Raw genomic sequence first — 22,144 nt, forward strand, 5'->3', positions numbered from 1 at the left:
CAGGCCAATGGCACTGTTGACCGCTTCATGGCCAACATAAAGCGTACCCTGCAAGTATGCTCAATATTTGTATTTTATCACATTTATAGGAGTGCCTTTCGCCAAAGGCTCTGTGCAATAAAAGAATCAAAGAAACAGTACAATCATAAATGAAACAAATGAATACAGATTTACATCAACAGAAAAACGTAAATCAGTTTCTTTATACTTTTAAGAAACTAAAGACGCAAGAAGATAAAGTTGAAGATTAGTTTGGAAAATAGAAAGAGAGGAAGAACAAAGCCAAAGGGGGAGGGCATTTCAATGCTTAGGAGCTAAAAGAGGAAAGGAATGGAAACAAGATGAGGCACAAGGTGGTTTAGGAACAGTCAAAAGAAATAGGTTCTGAGATCGCAAGGAGCACAATGGAACATAGATGAAGGTAAAAAGGAAAGAGGGGGGCCAGGCCGTGAGTAGACTTAAAAACAATTGAGACAAAATTATACAAAGGACGAGATTCAAAGAAAAGTAATGAAATTGAGAGTAAAGAAGAATTGATAGAGAAAAAAGACGATAATTATATAGACGAAAGATGGAAAATATGACAAGTAGGAAGACCAAGTAATAACGATGAGCAGTAGGGGTGTAACGGTATAACGGTATACCGTTATAGATACCGTGAACAGCTTAATTGAACTATAGTAACCTTCACGTTGCTTATACCGGTATACCATTTTAGGGCCTGCAGCTATTAAGTGGGCTTTTTGAATCTGATTTGGAAAGGCTGCAGTAAGCAAGTCCTGCGCGTTCTGGATCTTGCACTGTGGGATGTGGCGTTTGGCAGACAAGAGCATAGGGAAAGTGAGGCCACATTACTAAATGCAGCTTTGATGACCGCTCTCTCTGTGTGATCAGTAGAGTTGGGTTAAAGATCAGCCGATTTGTAGATTTCCCACCAATTTGAAAGATGGGGAACTACACATCCCAGAATTCAAAGGGAGGAATGAACTGGAGGCCCTTCTGATGTATGTCCACAAAAAGCATTAGCTCTGTAGACTGTATGAACACTGGGCCTATCAGTGCTTTGTGCTAGTATATAAACTGCCCCCCCACTTTCCTCTGTGTAGATTTACACATTGGCACTAGAGTTGATGCTTCGTTTGATCCTTCACCTTCCTTCTGCATATGGCAAATTACCTGCTGGCTGTATTTTTACTCACTTGACACCTGTTGTCTGCACTTGCCACCTGCTGGCCGTACTTTTACTTTGTTATTGATTTTATAATCCCATGTACTGCACTGTCCCCTCCCTCCTCCCCCTCCGCACTTTCCTGCTTCCCCTGCACTTGTGCAATCTGAATGACACCTGGCCTAGTAGGATCATTGTCTGTCTTTTCTCTGTTCCCCCTCCCTTGCCTCGTTGCGCCTTGAAACACTTGGTTATAGGCACGTTATTAATGCCATACCACATTAAGCAGGCAGGACAGATTCTACGTTCAATTTGAAGCATCCAGAGCAATGGGGGTGAGATTTATCAGGTCTATCCTCGATTTGCGACAACCCCCATGAAAGCATTCCTCCGTCTCAACTCACATGACAAGGGTCCTAATGCGCTCATACCTGGTGAAAATGGTAATGATGGGGCTGTAGTGATGTGGTGGTTTAGGCCATATTTGTGCCTATACGTATTTTAACTTTGTCATTTTCAAAAAGTTTTTGTGGCACTATATTTAAGGAGGTAAATGAACATGTACTGCAAGAATCAAGAAAGAAATCAACAGCGCCCACTGAACGCTGTACTGTTAGGATTACATGGTCAGTGGTGACTCCAACATCAGACCTTTATAATACACCAGGCAGATGGTAAACAAGCTATAGTGATTTGATCAATATGCAACCTTTCGGTGAGTGTGTGTTGGCTATGACATTTTGACAAAAGAACACAATGACATGGGCTTTCAGACCTCAGATGAGTGCCTTTTCTCCCTTTAAGGGGATAAAGCGTTATCAAAACAAACTTTTATGACTCATCGCAGCGAGGGGTCATGATGCCCATGCCATGATTCCAAAATAATGCAGGGCGAGGCCGATTTTCAAAGCCATGACCTGTGACTGAGCAGCAAGCCCATTACTCAAAATATGCATTTTAACACTTCCACTAGTCACTCTTTCATTTAAGGCGATCAACGAGAGCGCCATGAAATACCAAATCTGCAGCTGCCTTAGATTCCTGGAAAATCAGCTAGAAATATGCAGAGACAAGTTTAAAAATGCTGACAATTTATGACCTTTAAGAAAATGTTTGGTAAGATTGGCTAACTCCACCTGCTATACCGCAATAACCATGATATACCATCATTTGGCAAGAAGGTTATCATACCGCCATAAAACCAATACTGTGACACCCCTAATGAGCAGTAATCAATACGACAAAACCAGAGAAAAAAAAGAAGAAGTTTAGTGCCATGAAAAGAAAGATAGGCACAAGCATGATGAATGTTAAAAGGAGCATAGCGCCAGAAACGAGCAATGGAGGCAGTATGGAGGAAAAAAGAAAGAAGAATCAAAGATGGCACCCAGATTGCACGCTGAAAGAGAAAAGGAAAGAGTAGATGGAGGAAAGGAAAGAGGAGGGGGAAAAGGGGTGGAAGAAATAGAGGGGGCAGGGGAGGAGACCAGAACCTTCGTTTTTGAGGGATTTAAATATAAGAAGTGAGAAGACATCCAATTCTGGACAGCTAATAAATCTGAAACAGTGGCGTGTAGATAAGAATCAAAAGAAAAAGAAAGATGTATCATCATTGCAAAGGTGAAAGGAAAGGTTAAAAGAAGAGATTAAGGGCAGAAAGAGGAGCAATGTAGAGAGAAAAGGAGAGGACCCAACATCGAACCCTGGGGGACACCATAAAGAAGAGTGAGTATAGAAGAAGAATGTCCAGCCCAGGTAACAGAGTAAGTCTGTTGCGAGAGATAAGAACGGAACCAATTAAGAACAGACCCAGAAATACCCAGGGTGTGGAGAGGAGACAAGGAAGGAATGATCCACAGTATCAAAAGTCACAGATAAGTCGAGAAGAATAAGAATAGAAGAAAGCTTAGAGTGACGAGCTGCGAGTAGGGAATTAGAAACATGTAGAAGTGCAGTTTCAGTAAAGTGAGGGATGAAAGCCAGACTGCAAGGGGGGGGGGGAGAAGAGAGTGAAGACTGAGATAACGGGTTACCTGGGAGTAGGCAGCCCGTTAAAGAATTTGAGAGAAAGGGAAAGAGAAATAGGCCGAAAGTTAGCAGGAGAAGACGGATGAAGAGAACGTTTTTAAAGAATCGGAAGACTAAGCACGTTAAAAAGCCACAGAGAAACGAGAGTGTAGAAAAGAAGAGTTAATAAGGTAAGAAAGAAGGAGAAAGGAGAAAGGAACGAAAACTAGTCGAAGATTAGCTACTTTATATGTAAAATAGTTAGCAAAATTAGACGAAGAAAGAAGAGTGAGCAGAAGGATCAGGAGCTTTAGGAGAGAGAATATTGTGTGAAAGCTGACAGACGTCGAGAGCGATGAGATAGAGAAAGTGTGAGTTCAGAAAAATAGGATCTTTGCAGTGAGTAGGGCAGAATCAAAGGAAGAGTGTAATATTGAAAGTGAAGTAAGATGAGAGGAAGAATGAGAGCTTTTCCAAAGCTGTGCGGCTTTACGCAAATTACGACAGAGAAATAAGGCTTGAAGTAAGCCAAGGTTGTGCAGTTTTGTGAGTAGGAGAAAAAGAATCTAGAGGAAAAGTGGAGTCAAGGAAGGATTGTAAAGAAGAGTGAAGAGTACTAGCAGCTAAGTCAGGAGAAAGGGATGAAAAGGACAAAATTGAAAGAAGGGAAGATCTCAATGAATAGAGAAAAGGAGAGTCAAAGGAGGAGAGATTACAGTGCATAAACGTAGTATAAGAGGGATGGAGAAAGAAGAAGAGAAAAAGAAAGTAAGTGATCAGAGGCATAGAAAGCAGAAGAAAAAACAGAAGGGAGAAGAAGGACACAATTAAGTCAAGGCAGGTGCCAGACTGATGAGGAGAAGGAAGAAAGTGCAAGTGATAAGAATCCGCAAGAGAGTAATAATGGAAGTGAAGAATTATTAGCAGGGAAGTTGAAATCCCCAATGAGAAGAAAAGGAGACGAAGACAAGAGAAGATCAAGGTGTTCAAGGAAATCAGTAGATATGCCAGGGGGCGGTAGACAACAAGAAGAGAAACAGGGAAGGGGTTGGAGAAAGAAGAAAAATGATAATCAAAAGAAGGAAAGCTAGGAAGATTAGAGCGAGAAGGTAGAAAGAGGAATTAAAGAGAATTCCAGTGCCCCTACACCCCTGCGCCTGAATTGGAAGGGGGTATGGGAGAAAGAGGTAGAAGCAGTATGAAGAAAGGCCGCAATTACAGAGTTATCCAGAGTGATCCAAGTCCCTGTAAAACAGAGAAATTGAAGATTAGAACGAAGAAAAGGATAAACAATAGAACACGATTTATTGCATACAGAACAAGCATTTAGATGGAATTGTGCAGCAGCAGAGGAAATAGGAGGGCAAGACAAGTTGGAGGCATTACGTGGACGGACAGAAGATAGCACTGGAGAAGTGCAATGGGTTATCCTAGATGGGACAGGATAAGACCTAAGGAAAGAGAAAAAGATCGAGGAAAGAAATAAGCCAATAAATGACTGGTCGGCGCATGATCTGCCACAAACAGAAATAAAATAGTGGGCATCAAAGCCTTTCAAGAGGGGTCACCCGTAGACTAGGACGCCTAAGGGGCTCCGAAGGAATAGCGGTCACATGGAAATACAAGACTGCACCAATCGCCAGATAGGGGAAGTGGGATAGGATGTGAAACCCGCAGCAGCGACAGTAAATGGCAATGGAATGGCCATAGAAAGTCATCTTGAAGGTCCAAAAGCAATGGAACGAGGTTGGCGGCTGATGATGGTAATGAACAGTGCGTGTATCAGTCAATCCACAGAGAAATGGCGACAAAAAAGCAAAGAGTGAAAGTTCCAACACCCTAATCCAAAGTCCAGGCGCAGACAGCAGGGGTAGCAGACACAATTTTGCTTGTGATGATAGAAGACTCCAGGCCGCCGCCTGGTGTGGACTACCTCAAAAGAGGTGAGTGGAAAGGTGGTAAGGTTAATAATGCAGCCCGAGCAGTTTATCTCCAAAGATAGAAAAAAGGACCAAGCCAGAAAAGTCAAGCCATGAAAACCAAGGCACACTAGGGGGTCAAAAGCAATTTGCTCGCAGTCACCCCTAGTGACCCTGCTCCCAAAAAGAAATCTCAACCAAACCCCAAGCTACCAACTGCTTAGGAGAGGGAGAAAAGGGAGGGTGGCAGAGGGTGCACAGATGAAAATAAATGATGAAAAAGTACAAGGCTCGTACCCAAAGCAGGAGACTTCTCCAAAAGGAGGATAAATAGCAGCTGGGCAGGACCCAGGACACAAGATCGACACTCCAAGCAAAAGAAAACAACAATACTGTGATGTCCAATGGTATTCAGTTTTCCAGCTGCACGTATGGTGGATAATGCAGGCACTGATCTCCAAGCGAGCTCCAATTCTCCCTTTTCTCACTTTCCCCCAGAGGCTCAATGCTACCAGAGTCCTGGTTCTTGCTAGGCTTAACTATTGCAACAGCCTCCTCCTGAATGTACCTTCTTCCACTGACCAACCCCTCCAGCTAATCCTCTCTCCTGCCCTAAAAATTCTTCACTGGCTCCCGGTTACTGCACAGATTAAATTCAAATCCCTCTGCATCATCCACAAGGCTGCCTAGGCCCGTGGACAACACTACCTTCAACTCTATCTCACTAAATACTCTCCCTCTAGACCTCTATGTTCATCTGGCACCAACTCTTTGTGTGTAAAGCATTTTGCTAAACCGAAGGTAGGAGGTTGATCACTTTCCTCAGCTGGCTCCCTCCTATGGATCAGTCCCCCCCTCACTCTGCTCCTTGAGTAGGAATTTCTTAAATTCCAGAAACTCAAGACTTTCCTCTTTACCTCCTCCTTCCTTTCTTTCTTCTCTCCCCTGCTAATCTTCACAGTTGCTGTGATTGGTGTCGTGGGCCCTTATACATCCTCGGGCACCCTGACCTCTCACCAGAATCTCCCCAGCTCCTGTCTACCCTCAGCACTTGCCCTGCCACACCCAACGCGGCTCCAGGCCATGTAGCCTTCACCACACCATGCACCTCAACCATGCACTTCATTTGTGGCTCACCCATGAGCATGGCCACTCTAGCACTTACCCCCTCTGCCCTATTCCGTGCTGCACTTGCACATTCTGAATACTCACAAGGCATAGTAGGTTTGTCCTTTTTTCCTTTTCCTTTCACTTTCAAAAAATGTTTGTGTGTCTTTAATGTGTTGCCTGTGGGCGCTTTGAAACAGTATTTACTTGCTGTATAAGCGCCTAACAAGCGAACAATAAAAAAATCAATCACCTGAGGTTCATTCATGCAAGCCATTTGCACACTGCTACATGAATACTGAAACACGCTGCACAGTTGAACAGGAGTTTGCCCTTCAGAACTCATGTTTGACAGAATGGTCCGAACACGGTTGCCACAGATACCGGACCCGGCCCTGGGTCTAGACCTGCATCTGAAGGCTTGCCTAAAGGATGATGCGAGCAAAAGGAAAATTAAGAAATATGCAGAGGAGAGGAGACGTGCAAAGGATTCTGACATGGAGTACTGGTACGCCAGCCTCAAGGACATAAGGCAGTGTCTGCCTTTGATCCCTATTCACTAATCGTGAGAGCAGCCCAAGGGTGTCAGCTCAGAGTCCTGGATGTTTCATCACTAGAAACTCATCGTTCTTCAAAAGAATTGCAGAAGACAACCCAGTTCCTGAAAGACCAGTTGATGCAGTAAGTTTACAAGAACGTTTTTCTGACTATATAGATGGCGACGTGGACACTGATGACAGGTGCAGTGACAGACGGTGAAGTGACTGTACCTCAGAGTCAGTCTAAGAGTTGTCAGAAGACCAACAAGATGGATTGAGGAAATGGAGTAGTGGGACACGTTAGACTTTATGTGGGCAGGAGATGTGATGTCCTACTTCTATGTTGTGTTTATATCGAGTTTGCGTTTATGTTCCCTGTCCCCTTTTTATGTTTTCCACTGGCCCTCACGTGCTGGGGCGGGGTTGGGAGTGCACAAGCGATCGAGGAATAAAGCGGATCACTCAACCGTTACTCGTGTCCAGTTGTCTTATTGCATGAGGCCCTTTCTAAATGCATGCCCTCATTAGTTAGCACTCAACAGCCAAGGGATTTTTGCCTGTCCCTTTCGCCATTTTGTACTATGGCCTTCCTGCCTTCTAAAGACTAGAAATTCCATATTTAGAAGGCCCTTTCCCGGGCAAAGTCCCTGCCACTTTGTATGGTGCAGATTCTTACCATTAGTGGACCTGGTGGCTACTCCAGTCCAAATCCTGGATAAAAAGACTGCTCTTGCAGGCATTCGACAGATCATCGTTGGATCAAAGACCCTTATGAAGAAGTGCAGCCGGCTGAAGACTTGTGGACCACTGTTGCAGCTGACTAGCATCAACTCCAGCCCAGTCCCGGTGAAGCCCTGTTCCTCTGTCCTGATCTCAAGAATGCCCTTGTTGGTGCTTCGACCCCTGGACTTTTGGGAACAACCTGCCCCAACCTCTGCTCAAAGATCCATGTGTGCTGAGCTTCAGAAGAGTTCCTGGAACACCCGGTGGACTGACCAGTTTTCTGCTAGGCTACATTACTGCAGACGTCGCCGTTCCAAGTGCATCCCTGGAAATGTGTGGATCTTCAAATTCTGCAACAAGACGTCTGCTCATGTTTTAGCCCCCTACATCAAAGACAAGCTGTGCTGGGCCTGTTCTTTTTCACCCTACGAAGATTGCCTTTTCGTGGCGACTCCCACTGAATCTCCCTTTCCTTGTGCCATGTAGGCCCCCTGAAGTCACCCATCACATGGAGGTCTGATTCTCTCAGTGTGAAGGGTGGCCAGCTGTCCAGTCTTCAGAGCTGTACAACCATAGTCTGAACCATGTACTAGCTGAACCAGTCTCAAAACTGAAACTGATCTCTGCAACCAAGGGCCCTGGCCTTCCTTTGACCAGACACATCACAGATGTAAGTAACCTCAGCAGATCTAGGAACACCTGAAGTTGTCCCTGGAAGAATCAGAATAAGTGGGGTAAGTTATACCAACTACTCCTGCCCCTCTCACACAATAGGGTTGCATGGGCATAAAGTCCTCAACCCTATCTTTCCCTAGCCCGACTAAGATTAGTTGTGGTCTGGTGAAGGATTCTCCCTTGGGCAATCCCTTGAGTGATGGGACTGGGAGAGAAACCTTTCTGAACTTTTATTTAACTTTTGAACACTTACCTGCTGCCTCTGGTCTTCGCCGTAGCTACTGTCGGAATTCCAATTGTAAACCTACCTGAACAGTGTGCTTTGCTAAACTGGTGACTAGCCCTAGGCCTCATTCTCTATGAGGGCTGTAACTGCTAGGGACCTTGTCTTAGGGCGTATCTGCACGTAGTCTACCTAAATAACACACTTGTGTTTTCCGATACTGAAATTGACTATTGCTCACTTACTTTACTACTTACAGTTATTTTAAGAGTTGGTTCTAACTCTACTTAAATTGCACAATTGTTTGTAAGTAAAGTGTTTGTGTTCTGTTTGAGAAACCCCCAAAAGGTTTAGTAGTAATAGTTAGCAGAAGTTTTCATATGCTTAGGGTGCATCTTAAAGGCCTAATAAATAATTGTATATTATTATACTGAACTAACTGGAATTATTGGAGCGCTCTGTGTAGCCCTAGACAACTGGAAGGCCTCTCCTGAGTCCAAGTCTTGCTGCTCCTCTACCTACATTGATTGGGATTTTGCTAGACAGCAATGTCTTTCCTCTTTGCCATAATAGGTTGGCCTCTCAGACTCAGGGTTGACTCTGAAAATCCATCTTAATAATCACCTTGGGCTTTATCAAAGATTATGGCATCTCCTTACATTAAAACATATTAATAGCCTACTCAGAGAGCTCTGTATGCAACTTAAATGGACAAAAATAGTACATTACTTAATCAATATGCAATCAATAGAATGTCATAATTTGTTACGATCGTCAAAACCTAGGAACGCTCCTGCAACCTCTAGGCTACGGCGTGTGTGCACGCTGCCGAGTCATCTGCGCCCCTGTCCGGGACTGGAGCTGCCATCCTCCTTGGCAATTCCACCACTGCAGGCTCCATAGCTTGGCCCCACCTCCCGTGACTGGTGACTGCAGCAGTCACATGATCCTACGTGACCGTTATGACAAAGTGCATCTAGGGCGTCCTTAGCCCTGGCGCCTCATTCAAAGGGCGACCCTCTAAGGGCATTGTCTCTCCCCGTTTTTTGCATGATCTAGCACTGACCTACCATCCACTTGCTCCTTTTCCCGCTTACTTCTTTCACTGTTTTTCATGCCATGTCCCATTTCATCTAGGGTAACCCACCATTCCTTTCCTCAGCCAGTCTTTGCTCGTACCCACGACCATTCCAACCTATGTTGCCCTCCAATCTCTACAGATGCCTTGGCGGTCTTTCATTTCGGCCTCATCAATGCCCGGTCAGTGTACAACAAATGTCACTCAATTCTTGATCTGTATTTCTGTTCTAATTTGCATTTTCTTTGTCTAACCGAAACTTGGATCACTCCTGGCAAATTTTTTATACCAGCTTCATTTCATACTGCTTTCACCCTATGCTCTCATAGTTGGTACGACGTTCTTTCATAGTCAGGCATTTCAAAGCCTGCAGTTTAAACGTGTTTGCCAGTTCATTGAATTTGGGGGAAGGGGTAAGGGCAGATAAGTGTTTGGTGGGGTTGGGTATAGGTAAAAATAGGTGCAGGAGTGGGGGAGACTCGAACCCCCCCCTAAAAATAAAAAAAGAAATATTCGATGAACTGTCAAACATGTTCAAATTGCAGGCTTTGAAATGCCCGACGATGAAATGACATAGAACCTCAGTCTTCACCCACTCGCGCGTGCCAGGGCTACTGGGGTCATCTAGATTTCCTCCTGAACTCCCTTACCTTCCTCTTCTGGCCTTCCAACCTTTACTCTTTTGAATATCAAGTATCTTCCTTCTCTGGCCCCTTTCCAGTCTCGCTTCTTGTTGTGTATCATGCTCCTGGCACAGTTATTTTCTAGCCCATCTCAATCTCCTTCAATCCTTTTTTCTTCTTTCATCACCTTTTTTCCTTTTGGGTGACTAATATCCCTTCTTCTAAGCCTTCTTACTCTCCGTTACTTACCGACTCTTGCTACCTTCAACTGTTCCCATCCCCCCACCCATCTGCTCTTCCCTCAATCTAATCTTCTCCTCACTTCCTTCATTTCAACCTGTGTCTTCCTGTCCCTTCTACGCTTGTGATCACTTTTACTTTCCTTCACTCTCTCGTCCCCTACCCCATCTATCACTCCTTTTTAAAATAATTTTTATTTTTTTTAAACTGTTTTGAATAAATGTTTTGCATATATAACACATACACAATAACATCAACCAGGGCTGTTTTTTTGACCCTACTTTTACTGGATGTAATTTTTGCTCCTTTGACTCTATCTTTTCTCTCTTCGCTACACTCCTCTCTTCCATCTATTCCTCCCTCCTGATGCGACTTGTAGCACCCTCTATTCTACCTTGCTTTCTGTACTTGAGTGTCTCTCCTCTTAGTTCATTTACTTCCCCTCGTAAAACTCCCCAGCCTTGGCTTACTTCTGATCTCATCTCCCTCCGCTGCCGTCTGCGTAAAGCTGAGCAGCACTGGAAAATATATCGACATCCTTCTGATCTTGCTGTACTTTCATTTTGACATTCTTCATTTGACTCTGCCTTACTTGCGTCAAAAAATCCTACTTTTCTGAACTTACTGTCTCTCTCTTTCTCACTGCCTTCGTCGCATGTTCCAACTTCTCCACAACATCCTGTCTCCTAAACCTCTTGACCCATCTCTCCTTTCATCTATTTCTTCCTCTGACTTTGCCAGCTACTTCACATCTAAAGTTGCTAATCTTCGTTCTGCTTCCGTTTCTCCTATTTCTCTCCCTTCTTCCTCTAATCCACCTTCATGCTCTTTATCCTCATTCTCTCCTCTTACAGATTGATACTTCTGCCCTTCTTACCCGTGCTCACCCAACAGCGTCTCCTTCTGATTCTCTTCTCTTATTGCACGTCTAGCCCCCATCTTCTTCCTTATCCACTTTACTTATTCATTCTTCTCTTCTGAATGTATGTTTCCCTGCAATCTTTAAGCATGCTAGGATTCTCCCAATCTCCTAAATTCTTTTTTTTTTTTTTTTAAACTCGACCCTTCTACACCTGCTAAATTTGGCCCTATTTTGCTTCTTCCTTTTCTCTCTAAAATGCTTCAGCAGGCTGCATACGCTCCGGTTGCTAGTTTCCTAAATCTCTATTCTCCAATATCATCTCTTCAATCTGGATTCAATCCTTCTCATTCTATGGAGACTGCTCTTCTGCATGTCTCTAACTCTTTTTTTGTCTGCTCGCAATTTCAAGCTTTACTCTAGTTATTCTTCTCAATCTATCTGTGGCGTTTGACACTGTTGATCACCTCTTCTTATTTCTTCCCTTTCTTCTTTGGGTATTACTGGGTCTGTCCTTGAATGGTTTTGCTCTCATCTTTCTCACAGTTCCTATTCTGTAACTAACTTGGGACGAACACACCTTTTCCTCACTTCCTCTTCTTCATGGTGTCCCTCAAGGTTCCATACTTTTCTTTTTCTCTTTACAGTGCCCCTCTTTCTGCTTTTATTTCTTCATTTAATCTTTCTTTCCATCGGTACACAAATGATACACAAATCTGGTTTTCTTTCTTCCTTTGACCCCACTTTGCACTCTACTGTATGAACCTACCTTCCTGCTATTCAAAACTGGACGTCTTCTCATGTTCTACACCTCAAGCCTTCTAAGACTGAAGTTCTGTTTTTTCCGGCTTCAACTATTCCTCCTACTCTTCCTCCTCATTCGCTCTTCTTTCCTCCCCCTTCTTTGCCCTTTTCTTCTGCGCGCAATTTGGGCGTTATCTTTAATCCCTCACTTTATTTCACGCTGCATATCTATCTCTTCTATTGCTTGTTCCTGCCGCTATGCTCTTTTTAACTTCAGTCGTGTTCGCCCCACCTTTTGTTTCATTCTACTGAACCTCTTCTGTACCATTTGTTTTTTTCTCCTATTGACTGATCATCCCTACTTCTTAGCCTCCCTGCCTCATATCTTCTTCCCTCCGAACTGTTTATAATTCCACGGTTCATCTTCCCTTGACCTTTTTTGCTGCTCTATTACATCTTCTCTACTGTCTATTTCACTGCTTCCCTTCGAATCACGCCTTCGCTACCATTTTATCTCAATTGTTTTTAAATGTACACCCGGTCTGGTATCTCCTTACTTTCTTTCCTAGTGTCGTTCTATTCTCCTTCTCGGACTCTCCGATCACACAATCTGCTCCTTCTCACGGTTCCCAAACCCTCCTGTGCTGCTTCCCGTTACCAATCTTTTGCCCTCATAACTCCTAAACACTGGATTTCTCTCCCTCTCTCTATCCGCTCTTCATTTATTCGTATTTTTCAATATAATCTGAAAGCTCATCTTCTGTCCCTTCTTTCCACTCATTGACTATCTGTTCTCTTCCCCCTCCTACTGTTTTAAGTTGTTTTTCATTCTCATGTAATTGCACTGCTCTCTAATATTTTGTAAATAGTGCTTTTGGCAAATAGCGCTTTATAAATTCAATACAATGAAAATGAAGAGGACTTAGTCACTTCGGGAAGCGGTAGGAGACAAAAAGTGGAATCGAGTTCCATGTTTTGACACACTTGCGAACCCAAGTAACGTTATCGAATGTAGTATTTGTTACATTTAAACACTTTGTGATCTGAGACGGGCCACAACACCTTTCATTTGGGACATTACGCATCACTTGTGAGATTCACTTGTATCAAATTTCTAGTTAGAGCCACCAAAATGAGGGTTTTTTATATTTAGAAAAACATTAAGCTCCACAAAACACCTAAAGAGTGCATGGAACAAAATGTTTTTCTGCAATCATCCCTTCATCTTAGTAAGCTGAACCATGTAAGATAGAGCACCCAACAAGACACATCACATTACAAAAAACATATCATTGAAGTTTAGTATTTTTCATTCAAAGCACATCTTTTGGACAGACTTACGAAAGATCCTTGGAGGTGGAAGGTTGCATTCTGTGCTGAAACATTGTACTTAGGAAGTGGCGGCCGTATGCATATGGAGTGGTTATGAGACTGAAAGGGAAAGCATAGATGAGATCATATTGAGGCATAGAGGCAGTGCAAGCATATGGAACTTGAACACTGCTTACCATTGTCTCAATGATGAGAGTGAGGTTGCCTCGACCATCCGTCAAAGCCACGTAGCTGCCCCCATTCTCCAAATGGCCAACAGTCCTCAGATAGTGCCAGCCAGGCTGTGTGAATTGAGTGGTGTGAGCTGCAAGACAAGGCAACAAAAAATCAAATACAGTTGAAACAAGTTGGCGTTCAATTTTAAAACTCGCACTGTTTGCTACTAGAATACATTTGACGAGGCCCAATCAGAGCAAAGACTCCTGAAAAATGCAACTTCAGATTTACAAAAGCTAGGCATGGCTTCTGCAGACACTGCAAACCTAGAATATGTGTAAGGCTGTTGGGTATTACTCATAGAAAGAAATGGTGTCATCACCGTCTCTAATAAATTAGATTTGTTGGGACTCCATTTATTATGATAAAAGATTGCATTAATTCAGCAAACAAAGCAACATAAGGAATACATAAGGGTTAAGACCCAAGGACACAGGAGGAATATGATTTTAAAAGTAGGATTCTACTTATTTTGGGGTTTGGGGGAGGTTCATGTAGAACTGCTGCAATAACCTATTAGTGAATGCAGTGAAGGAAAGTAGAATCTGTATAGAACTGTGCTCATCGATTGGGACTCCAGGAGTCAGTCATGCCCTACCCTGGGCCGGGAGGATAGCTCAAGGGCAACGCGCTCGCCTTGGAAGCAAGACGATAGGGAGCAACACAGGTTCGATCCGCAGTTCTGCTCTTCGAAACCTCTGGGTATTAAGCGTGTTATAAATAACCAATTACAATACCCAGATTGCTCTATTTATCCTTTTTATATGAGGCAGCATTAACAGTGCAATGTCACAAGGGGCGCTATAGTGAATTATTTTAAGTGAGATGTGGGATTTCCCTTGCCATACTTTGACATATGCAGCTGTGTTTCTGATGAATTCAATGTAAATCAGAACAGTGATGCAAAAGAGAACATAAACAAAGAAGGAATGTGTTCAGTGCAGCACAAAAAATAAAAAAAATCTTTACAGACAAAAAATGTTGCCATATAAAATGCCCAAAGATGTTTGCACCCATTTGATGGGTGTCAAGCCTCAGACTAGCCGCCCCTGACTGTTCCAAAGCTTACTATGCCTATACTTTGAATTTTAGCAATTTGAGCGCTTCAAACGAGACTTCAGAGTGAATGGAGGAACTCCGCAGCGGATCCTTTCAAAAAAAGCCAATGCGATAAATGGGGCAAGTATTGATCCAGGTGATGGGTGGGTTGCAGACTACACCAACCGGCAATATACCTTTGTTAGGGAGATTTATCATTTATATGCTTCATCTCCTCTCCTAGTGCCCCAGCACTTTTTTGCTGAACTTCAGGACCTTTTTCTTTCAATCCTCTGGTCCTTTGTCTGCCTCAGTGCCTCAATAGAACCAGCTCCCACTGGGGGTCTGGCTGTCTCGATTGGATGGCCAAACGCCCCTTTCTGTAGATTGCTGAAAGAGATGACAGAGGAGTGTGCTGGAACTGCATAAAAGGTGAGGCTCCTGGAGGGAAACGCTCCAGAGCGTTGGAGTGCACAGAGGTGTCCAGGGCAACCCCCCCTCTTACCTCCGACTCAAGCCTCTGCTTGTGTCCCTTTAGCGAGTCCTTTAACAGGGTCTCCTACTTTGGTTTAGCCTTCTTGTATCTTCCTTCCTAGAGACTAGAAAGTATCCACAGGAACTTTTGATTTCTTCTGCTTTGCAAGACTTTAAACCAACATGAACTGCCTTTTAGATAGTGTTGAGTTTTTGACTTTAAAAGATTTGCTGTGCGACAAAACTGTCTCTAGGACCTGAAGCTCTACTAGGATAACAATAACAGTTTTCCTTCCCAAAAATCACTATCTTATAGGTGTATGCAGATTTAATACAATTATCGTATATTTTGTGGGTGCGCTGTATTACCGATAGAACTGTCAAACTCCTGTAACAATTGTATGTGTTCAGCAACTACCAACTAAGAAGTGACTATTTGAACGCATTGAAAAGTAGATCTATGTGTGATGGTTTATTGTGCTAGGTATTACACTGTGATGAATCGGACGTCGTCACTACTTTCTTAGAGGCAGCCTCACCTCATGTGGTCAGGGGACGGCAGCCGCTACCTGATCCTGACCCTGGGGGTGGCTATGCGAGGGAGGATCACATGGGGGGAGGCGACCGCCAAGGAGGACAGGCATCAGATGAGACATGGCATCCCCCTTTCCGTGTTAGGGATACGCCCTCCATTCCTCATGCCATGATGGCATATTGTACTAGTCCCCTTCAACAATTTCCCAAGTCTGCCGACAGTATCTGTCAATACCCATCCTTTGTAAATACTATGTTAAAGGTTTTTATATAGCGCACCGTCACCAACGGAATTGGTCCCCGGGCACTATAAGGAAGGCATGGCATCAACAGTAAGACGGGCACAAGTTTATTTATAGCGCCCACCAGACCCGAAGTTATCCGGGTGCATGTGCAAGAATACGTTAAACTTACAGGTTACAGTTACAAATTCTAAGTAGATACAGGATACATTGACAACAGGCTAATGATTTCCCTACCAGTCTGTACAAGAGTTATTTACAGAGTTATATACACAGGTATTTGTACACAGAAGTGTATAGACAGTATACATTGGCAGTCAAAAAGCAAGGTGCAGTAAGCGGGGGAGATGAGGACCACAGTTCAAGGGTGTTTATTGAACTTCAACAAGGGTATGATAAACGCCTATCAAATCCTAAATCTACAGATGTGAGCAAACTACGACCATCAAATAATAATAATGCAGCCCTCGTGGTGTCTTGCCAAAATAAAAAGGGCCTACACTAAAAGAAACTATTGACAATCCTTACCTGTAAATATAATAGTGTGGGGTTAGTGTTTATGAAAAAGAAAGAAGTGTGCACAAAATGATGTCACAATGCGCTCTACCCCACGTTTTCAGCACGGGACAAGGCAGTTCACTTTAGCGTAGCACAATCTCTGGCTTCTTCGGCACGAGGATACAATTCAATCACTATCATCAGGGTCTTCTGTGCCCAAGTCTTTCGACTTATCAAAGACTTTTTGATTCAAAGGGCCTGATGTATCAAAACAAATGAAAAAGTTCTTCACTTCTTACAAACATTCATTTCAGGCGATTCACTTCACCCCACACCCCCCCTTAGCCGGGCTCAGATCCCTTGATACAATATTCATTGAATATTCTTGCTCGGGTGACTCACGGTTCACCCTGGAACCCCCCCTCGGCCGGGCTAAGATCCTTCTATACAATGTTCAATACTTTGGATCCCACTCTTCCGGGCTCAGATCCTCTTTTATACAATTAGTTTCCCTCTGCCGGGCTCAGACCAATTTCCTAGAGTATTAACTATCAAAGACAAGTGAATGTGCACAGGGTTTAGCTTGACACGTTGCAGGACCACTTTGATTCCACAATTCCTTTTACAACAACATCTTTCAGTTGGATATCTAAAAGACTTCCGAATGAACACCCACATGGCGCTGGCCCATTCTGTTTACGATATCTGTCTTGGCTTCAAGAGTTCAGTCATTCATCTGCGGTTTAATTATTCACGTTGTTCATCCCATACGTTTCACACACTGTTCTTTAGATCTCTCTATACAATGTTGACTCTTGCAACTTTGGTGCTAATACAGCCCTGTCTGCTTTCAGTCTCCCCTGACTTTAATGGCGCTGCATTGGTGTAAGAGCCAAGAACAGTACCACGGCAGCAAACGCTTCTGCACACACCTGGCAAACACTTCTCCCCATCTTGGCTATCATCGCGGGAGAGCCCCAGGTACCTTCGACACAAAATGCAGGTTTGTTCAGCTTTAATTCCAGGTGTTATGTTTCTTATTCTCGAAGGCTCTTGAAAGTAACAGTCTTTATCTGAAAGGGTCAAGGGCACTTCCCTCCTTGCAACCCTCTCCGGTCTTGCCGTCTTTCTTGTCATATTAAACTGCCATCTTGGAACTGCTGTTTCCTCGTGTGCTTTGCCTCGCTCAGAGTGTCCTTTCGTGCTCTGCCTTTTATCTGTGTGGGGAAGTGTGATGGAGGTCAGGTGTGTGCAATTATCAGTAATGGCCTGACCATTGTGTTGGGACATGTCAGGCATACGGCTCGGTTGTTAAGTCGGTTTTCTCTCACAATGAGTTGTCTGTGAGAAAGTGTTTGTGTCGGGAAGTGGGGCTGGGGGAGTAGTTGGAGTTCCTAAAGTGTTCCAGGGAGGGAAGGGGATAAAGTGTCTTGCTGTCCAGTGTCCGACTTCCACTCCCCGAATACCCCTCATTCAGGTGATCCTCCCGCACTGGTCCACCACCATGAACTGGATCTAAAGGCGATGGCCGTGTCCTGGCCACCTGGATGACAGATCCCCGGGGACTGGCAGGTGAGACACTTTCAGGTTTCTCACAGTACTGAGACAAGGAAGAGGGATGGAGTAATGAAGAGAGACAAACTGCAAGCCAACGTAGCGGTCCAGTGTTTGGAAGCTATTTAGCAGTACCGGGAAGTTTAAAGTGGACACAGCTTGGAGAGAAAGGGAGAGACAATCTGTAACGTATGCTGATACTGAGCGGAACATGAAAGGTGGAGACGCAGAGAAAAACAGCGGCGAGGCTGTCGTGAGATAGAGAACCTCACAACTTCATTCTGACACTGGTCAGAATCCCAGAAACAGACAAACTCGGGAGCGCAGCACAAATACTCTCAACGAGACTGAGAACACTAACGGAGCCGACAGAAACGCTGTGTTGAATGCATGCAGGCAGATGAAGCAGCCGAAAGCAGAGGAAGGCGGTGGAAAGGCCAACTGGATAACTGGATGCGCGGTGAACAAGGAGGAAGGACAGTCGCAAGGAGCACTCAAGCCACACAGTGAACCAATAGAGAGCAAGTGGGGAACCCAGTGCCTTTGGGTGAATGCCACATCGAGATTTAAGAAACAAACAGGTGAACAAGGGTCAAGGACCCGCTTGTTAGTAAGCCAAGTACAATCTTTGTTACTAAAAGGGCCCTGACCCTGGTGGAGAAATATAAAGATATGGTTGAGAGAAAGAGTGAATACGAGAGAAAGCCTGACAGGCTAGTGAACCAGGCAGTATAAGAGTGGGAGTGAACCACACCAAGAAGAAGGATCATTCCTCCTAAGGAAACCAAAGTGAGGAACGTACATTTTGGAACTGCCACCAAGTCCTAGCAGGAGAGTATACCAGGCAAAGCCAAGTGAAATCAAGTGTGTGGAATGAACTGCAAAAGGAATCCCAAGGAAGATGTATGCCCTTTGGATTTTGAGTTGAATGAAAGAGGAAAAGAGAATTCCAAGGAAAACTCATGCTCTTAGGATTTTGAGTTGCATTAAATGTGGAAAAGGTTTGGGGAAATGAATCATTTCCCCAGGAGTAGATTGCTACACCAAGAGGAGGGAGTTATCTTCTTGGGTTATAAGGAACTTGTTTATTCTTTTGAAACTTTATTTTGTTGAGGAGGAACCTGGGGAAGGGAGTCATTCCCTGGAACTGTGAACATTAGCCTGTTGGAACCTTTGCTGAATTCATACATTTTTGTTAAACTTGAACATTTGTGCACTTTCAGAGTCAAAAGACAATACACTTTGAATGAGAGGGCTAGGATAGGATTTCTACAGAAGACACTTTGTCTTGTGTCAAAATGTCCAAAGTAAAGACCTTTAGTTTTGGTTGAGGTAGGGAAATACCTCCTAGATTAGGGACAGTGAGGCATTTTCCAGCCCCTTCATTCTTTAAATAAAAGTTTGTACTAGTCATGATGAGTCCTCTGTGTCCGCATCTCATTCCTATTTCCTCACACCACCGATATTCATATACAGTTCTATAATTAAATACAAAATATTTATAACAGGGAAGAGGCGATATCAAGGGGAGAGACAGTGTCGGTCTGCTTCCATGGAGAAGAGATGGCCTTTAGGGGCAGATTTGGACACACGGTAGTCGGGAACATTTTAATATTGAGCGCGGGAGATCTTGCAGAGACAGGCAAGTTGAGAAAAGAAGCAGAAGCGAGAGGCAGCACAGGGGGAGCAGGAAACAGACTGAGCAGGGAGCTGGGTCAATGTGCTTGGTCGTTTGGAAATGCTCCAGGCCTACAAAGAAAATGAAGGCGGCACTAATTGATGAATGCCGCATACTTCTGTGGGTCGCCTGAGAACCTTTCTGGTTGTGCCAGGGGCACTGTTCCAGGTAACGTGATCTGTACCGGAGTGGGTGGTATGGTGGGGTTTTGCATCGTTGGATTGCTTCCAGGTAGAGGCGTCTGTATTGCCTGTGATTGCAAGTATTGCCTGCTAATCTCTTCAGTGTGTTCTTCGGTCACTATTAGGTCTCTCCGGAGGGCATTAGTCTCTTGTCGGGCAGAATGAACCTCAGCACAAAGCTCTCCTAGTAATTGGGCCAATTGGTAGAAAATATAGGGCGCCTGGCGGAGTCCTGATTTACCCAGGTGGGTATATGTACAAAAAAAGGAATAATCAGGATGAAGAAGATCCTACAAGTAAGCCAGTTGTGCCGTGCATGTATGTTTATTTTACATTGACACAGTCCTTTTTTAGTTCATTCAACAATTTATTTTACAGGTCTTTCGATAAGCACGAAAGTTTTTTGGCATCAAACGGACAAAAGTGATTGTGAACGGTGGTAACACGGGTTAAGTGTCAACCTCTGATGTATTGAGGTTAAAACTCCACACTGAAGTACATTCCCTGTATAGATGTGATAGAGAAAGAACTATCAAGCAGGGAAAGTATACCTGAGGCTTGAAAATGGCCCCAGGGTTAGTTCACACAAGGTGTACACAACAGATATTTACACAACATACACAAGGGGGAAGATACAGTTGTGTCACGGGGATCGACACAGGTGTGTTTCGGCCAAAACATGCTTGATTGAAGCCGGTCTATATGCTGGCCTTCGTCAGGAAAGTCACCATGGGTGGTGCTGTCCGTTGATTCTGTGGGTTTAAGAGAGGCAGTGAGGATCTTCAAAAAGGGGTGATTTAATTAATTTAGGATAGTATTAAATACTGGCCAAATTTGGCCATGGTGTTACATCTCATGGTGCAACTGAGAAACGGCTTACCTGCTGCTCCGGTGGCAGTGGCAAGCTGGGAAATATCCTCACGTGGTTGAAGGATAGTGTGTGCGTGATTGCACTTAGGAATATGCCTGAGTGCTTCAGGCCGACATCTCTCGGGTTCCCGCTGACTGTGAAGGGCCACAGTGGGTCCCAGATCTGAGAGAAAGAGAATATAGGATCAGAATGCATGATCCTGGATAAGGATTCAGAGGAGTGGATTCGATGATGGTGAGAGAATCCTACTCGGGGTAGACTGCCCTCGAAGAGCATGGTGGTGGGCGAGTACGTGCCTATGAGGTGTAGACGTCTGACCAGTGGTTCAGGTGGTCTGTGATGAGTACATCTCGGTGAGCAGGGTGGCTCCCACGGGGGTAGAGTCGTTCCGGTGCAGCGGGGGTCCATGGGGGTGGAACTAGCCACATGTCGAAATCCTGTGTGGCTATCGGGAGTGCGAGAGCGCGCATCGAGTAGCGCTGAGGTCTAGGCAGGAAAATGACCGGTGAAAAGACTGAAATCGATGCAGTGAGACCGAGTTGGGAAAAACGGCACGAGGGGTGTGGAGGACTTAGAGTGCCTGAAGGTGCGCGCATGAAGTGGCGCTGAGGTGTAGTAGGGAGCACTATATTCAATGCAGTGAGATCGTGTTGGGATCTGGGGAGTGAGAAAAGGCACGTGGGAGGTGCGAAAATTCGGGTAATTAGGTGCCTGTATGTGGCGGTGTGGACACCTGAAATGCCTACTTTTAGTTAAGAGTGGAGCCCGGCAGCAGGGTATAGTAAGTGCAGACTGGCAAGCCAAGTCAAAAAGGGGCGCGCTCTGGTCAACAATTAAAAAGCTAAGGTGCTGTTCCCTGGCTAGCTTACCGCAGTATGTCTGGCGTACCTCTGTATACGGGGTCCTCAGCTCGAAATGAAACTGTGAGGAGAATGCTGGCTGCTGTGTAAATATACATATTACAGGCTAGGCGGCAGCCAATCAAAAACGCGCATTGGAAGTACCCAATGGGTACAGGAAGGAGTTTGAACCAATCGCGTGTTGTCAAGAAGGTGGAGCATAATTGAACTACTCGAATGGTGGAGCATCATGGGAGGTGTGGTCCCAGAAACGGTGCTTGCAGGCTAAAGCAATGCTGAATGGGATGCACTGAATGCAAAATGTGGAAAAGGGTGTGTAGAAAAGGCAAACCGGTTGGCTCCGAGTCTGGTAGCATTTCATAATAGCTCCCTATTGTTTATTAATTATTACCAGCGGGAAGTGCGTTGTAAATATACATTTTACAAGCTAGGCGGCAGCCAATCAAAAACGCGCATTGGAAGTACCCAATGGGTACAGGAAGGAGTTTGAACCAATCGCGTGTTGTCAAGAAGGTGGAGCATAATTGAACTACTCGAATGGTGGAGCATCATGGGAGGTGTGGTCCTAGAAACGGTGCTTGCAGGCTAAAGCAATGCTGAATGGGATGCACTGAATGCAAAGTGTGGAAAAGGGTGTGTGGAAACGGGCAAACACAGAAGTTGAACTCAGGAAATTCTTCCGCACTCTAAGACTAAAATACTTTTTTGAGGTGTACCTACCTGAGAAACAAAACTCCGAAACCATCGCCACCGGAGGACC

General features: G+C 44.5%; 1 protein-coding gene across 3 annotated transcripts in view; it reads right to left on the reverse strand.

Moving 5' to 3' along the window:
* Window positions 1-22,144, reverse strand: part of GALC (galactosylceramidase) — a 271,332-nt gene that overhangs the window by 93,451 nt on the left and 155,737 nt on the right. For all 3 annotated transcript variants that reach the window (XM_069637935.1, XM_069637936.1, XM_069637938.1), the window contains exons 10-11: window positions 13,414-13,541; window positions 13,247-13,336 (exon numbers count right to left, since the gene is read on the reverse strand). In XM_069637935.1, coding sequence (XP_069494036.1) covers window positions 13,247-13,336; window positions 13,414-13,541 — 218 coding nt within the window. The remainder of the gene's footprint in view (window positions 1-13,246; window positions 13,337-13,413; window positions 13,542-22,144) is intronic.

The sequence above is a fragment of the Ambystoma mexicanum genome, chromosome 14, assembly GCF_040938575.1.
Source record: "Ambystoma mexicanum isolate Mex_15411 chromosome 14, UKY_AmexF1_1, whole genome shotgun sequence".
NCBI lineage: Eukaryota > Metazoa > Chordata > Amphibia > Caudata > Ambystomatidae > Ambystoma > Ambystoma mexicanum.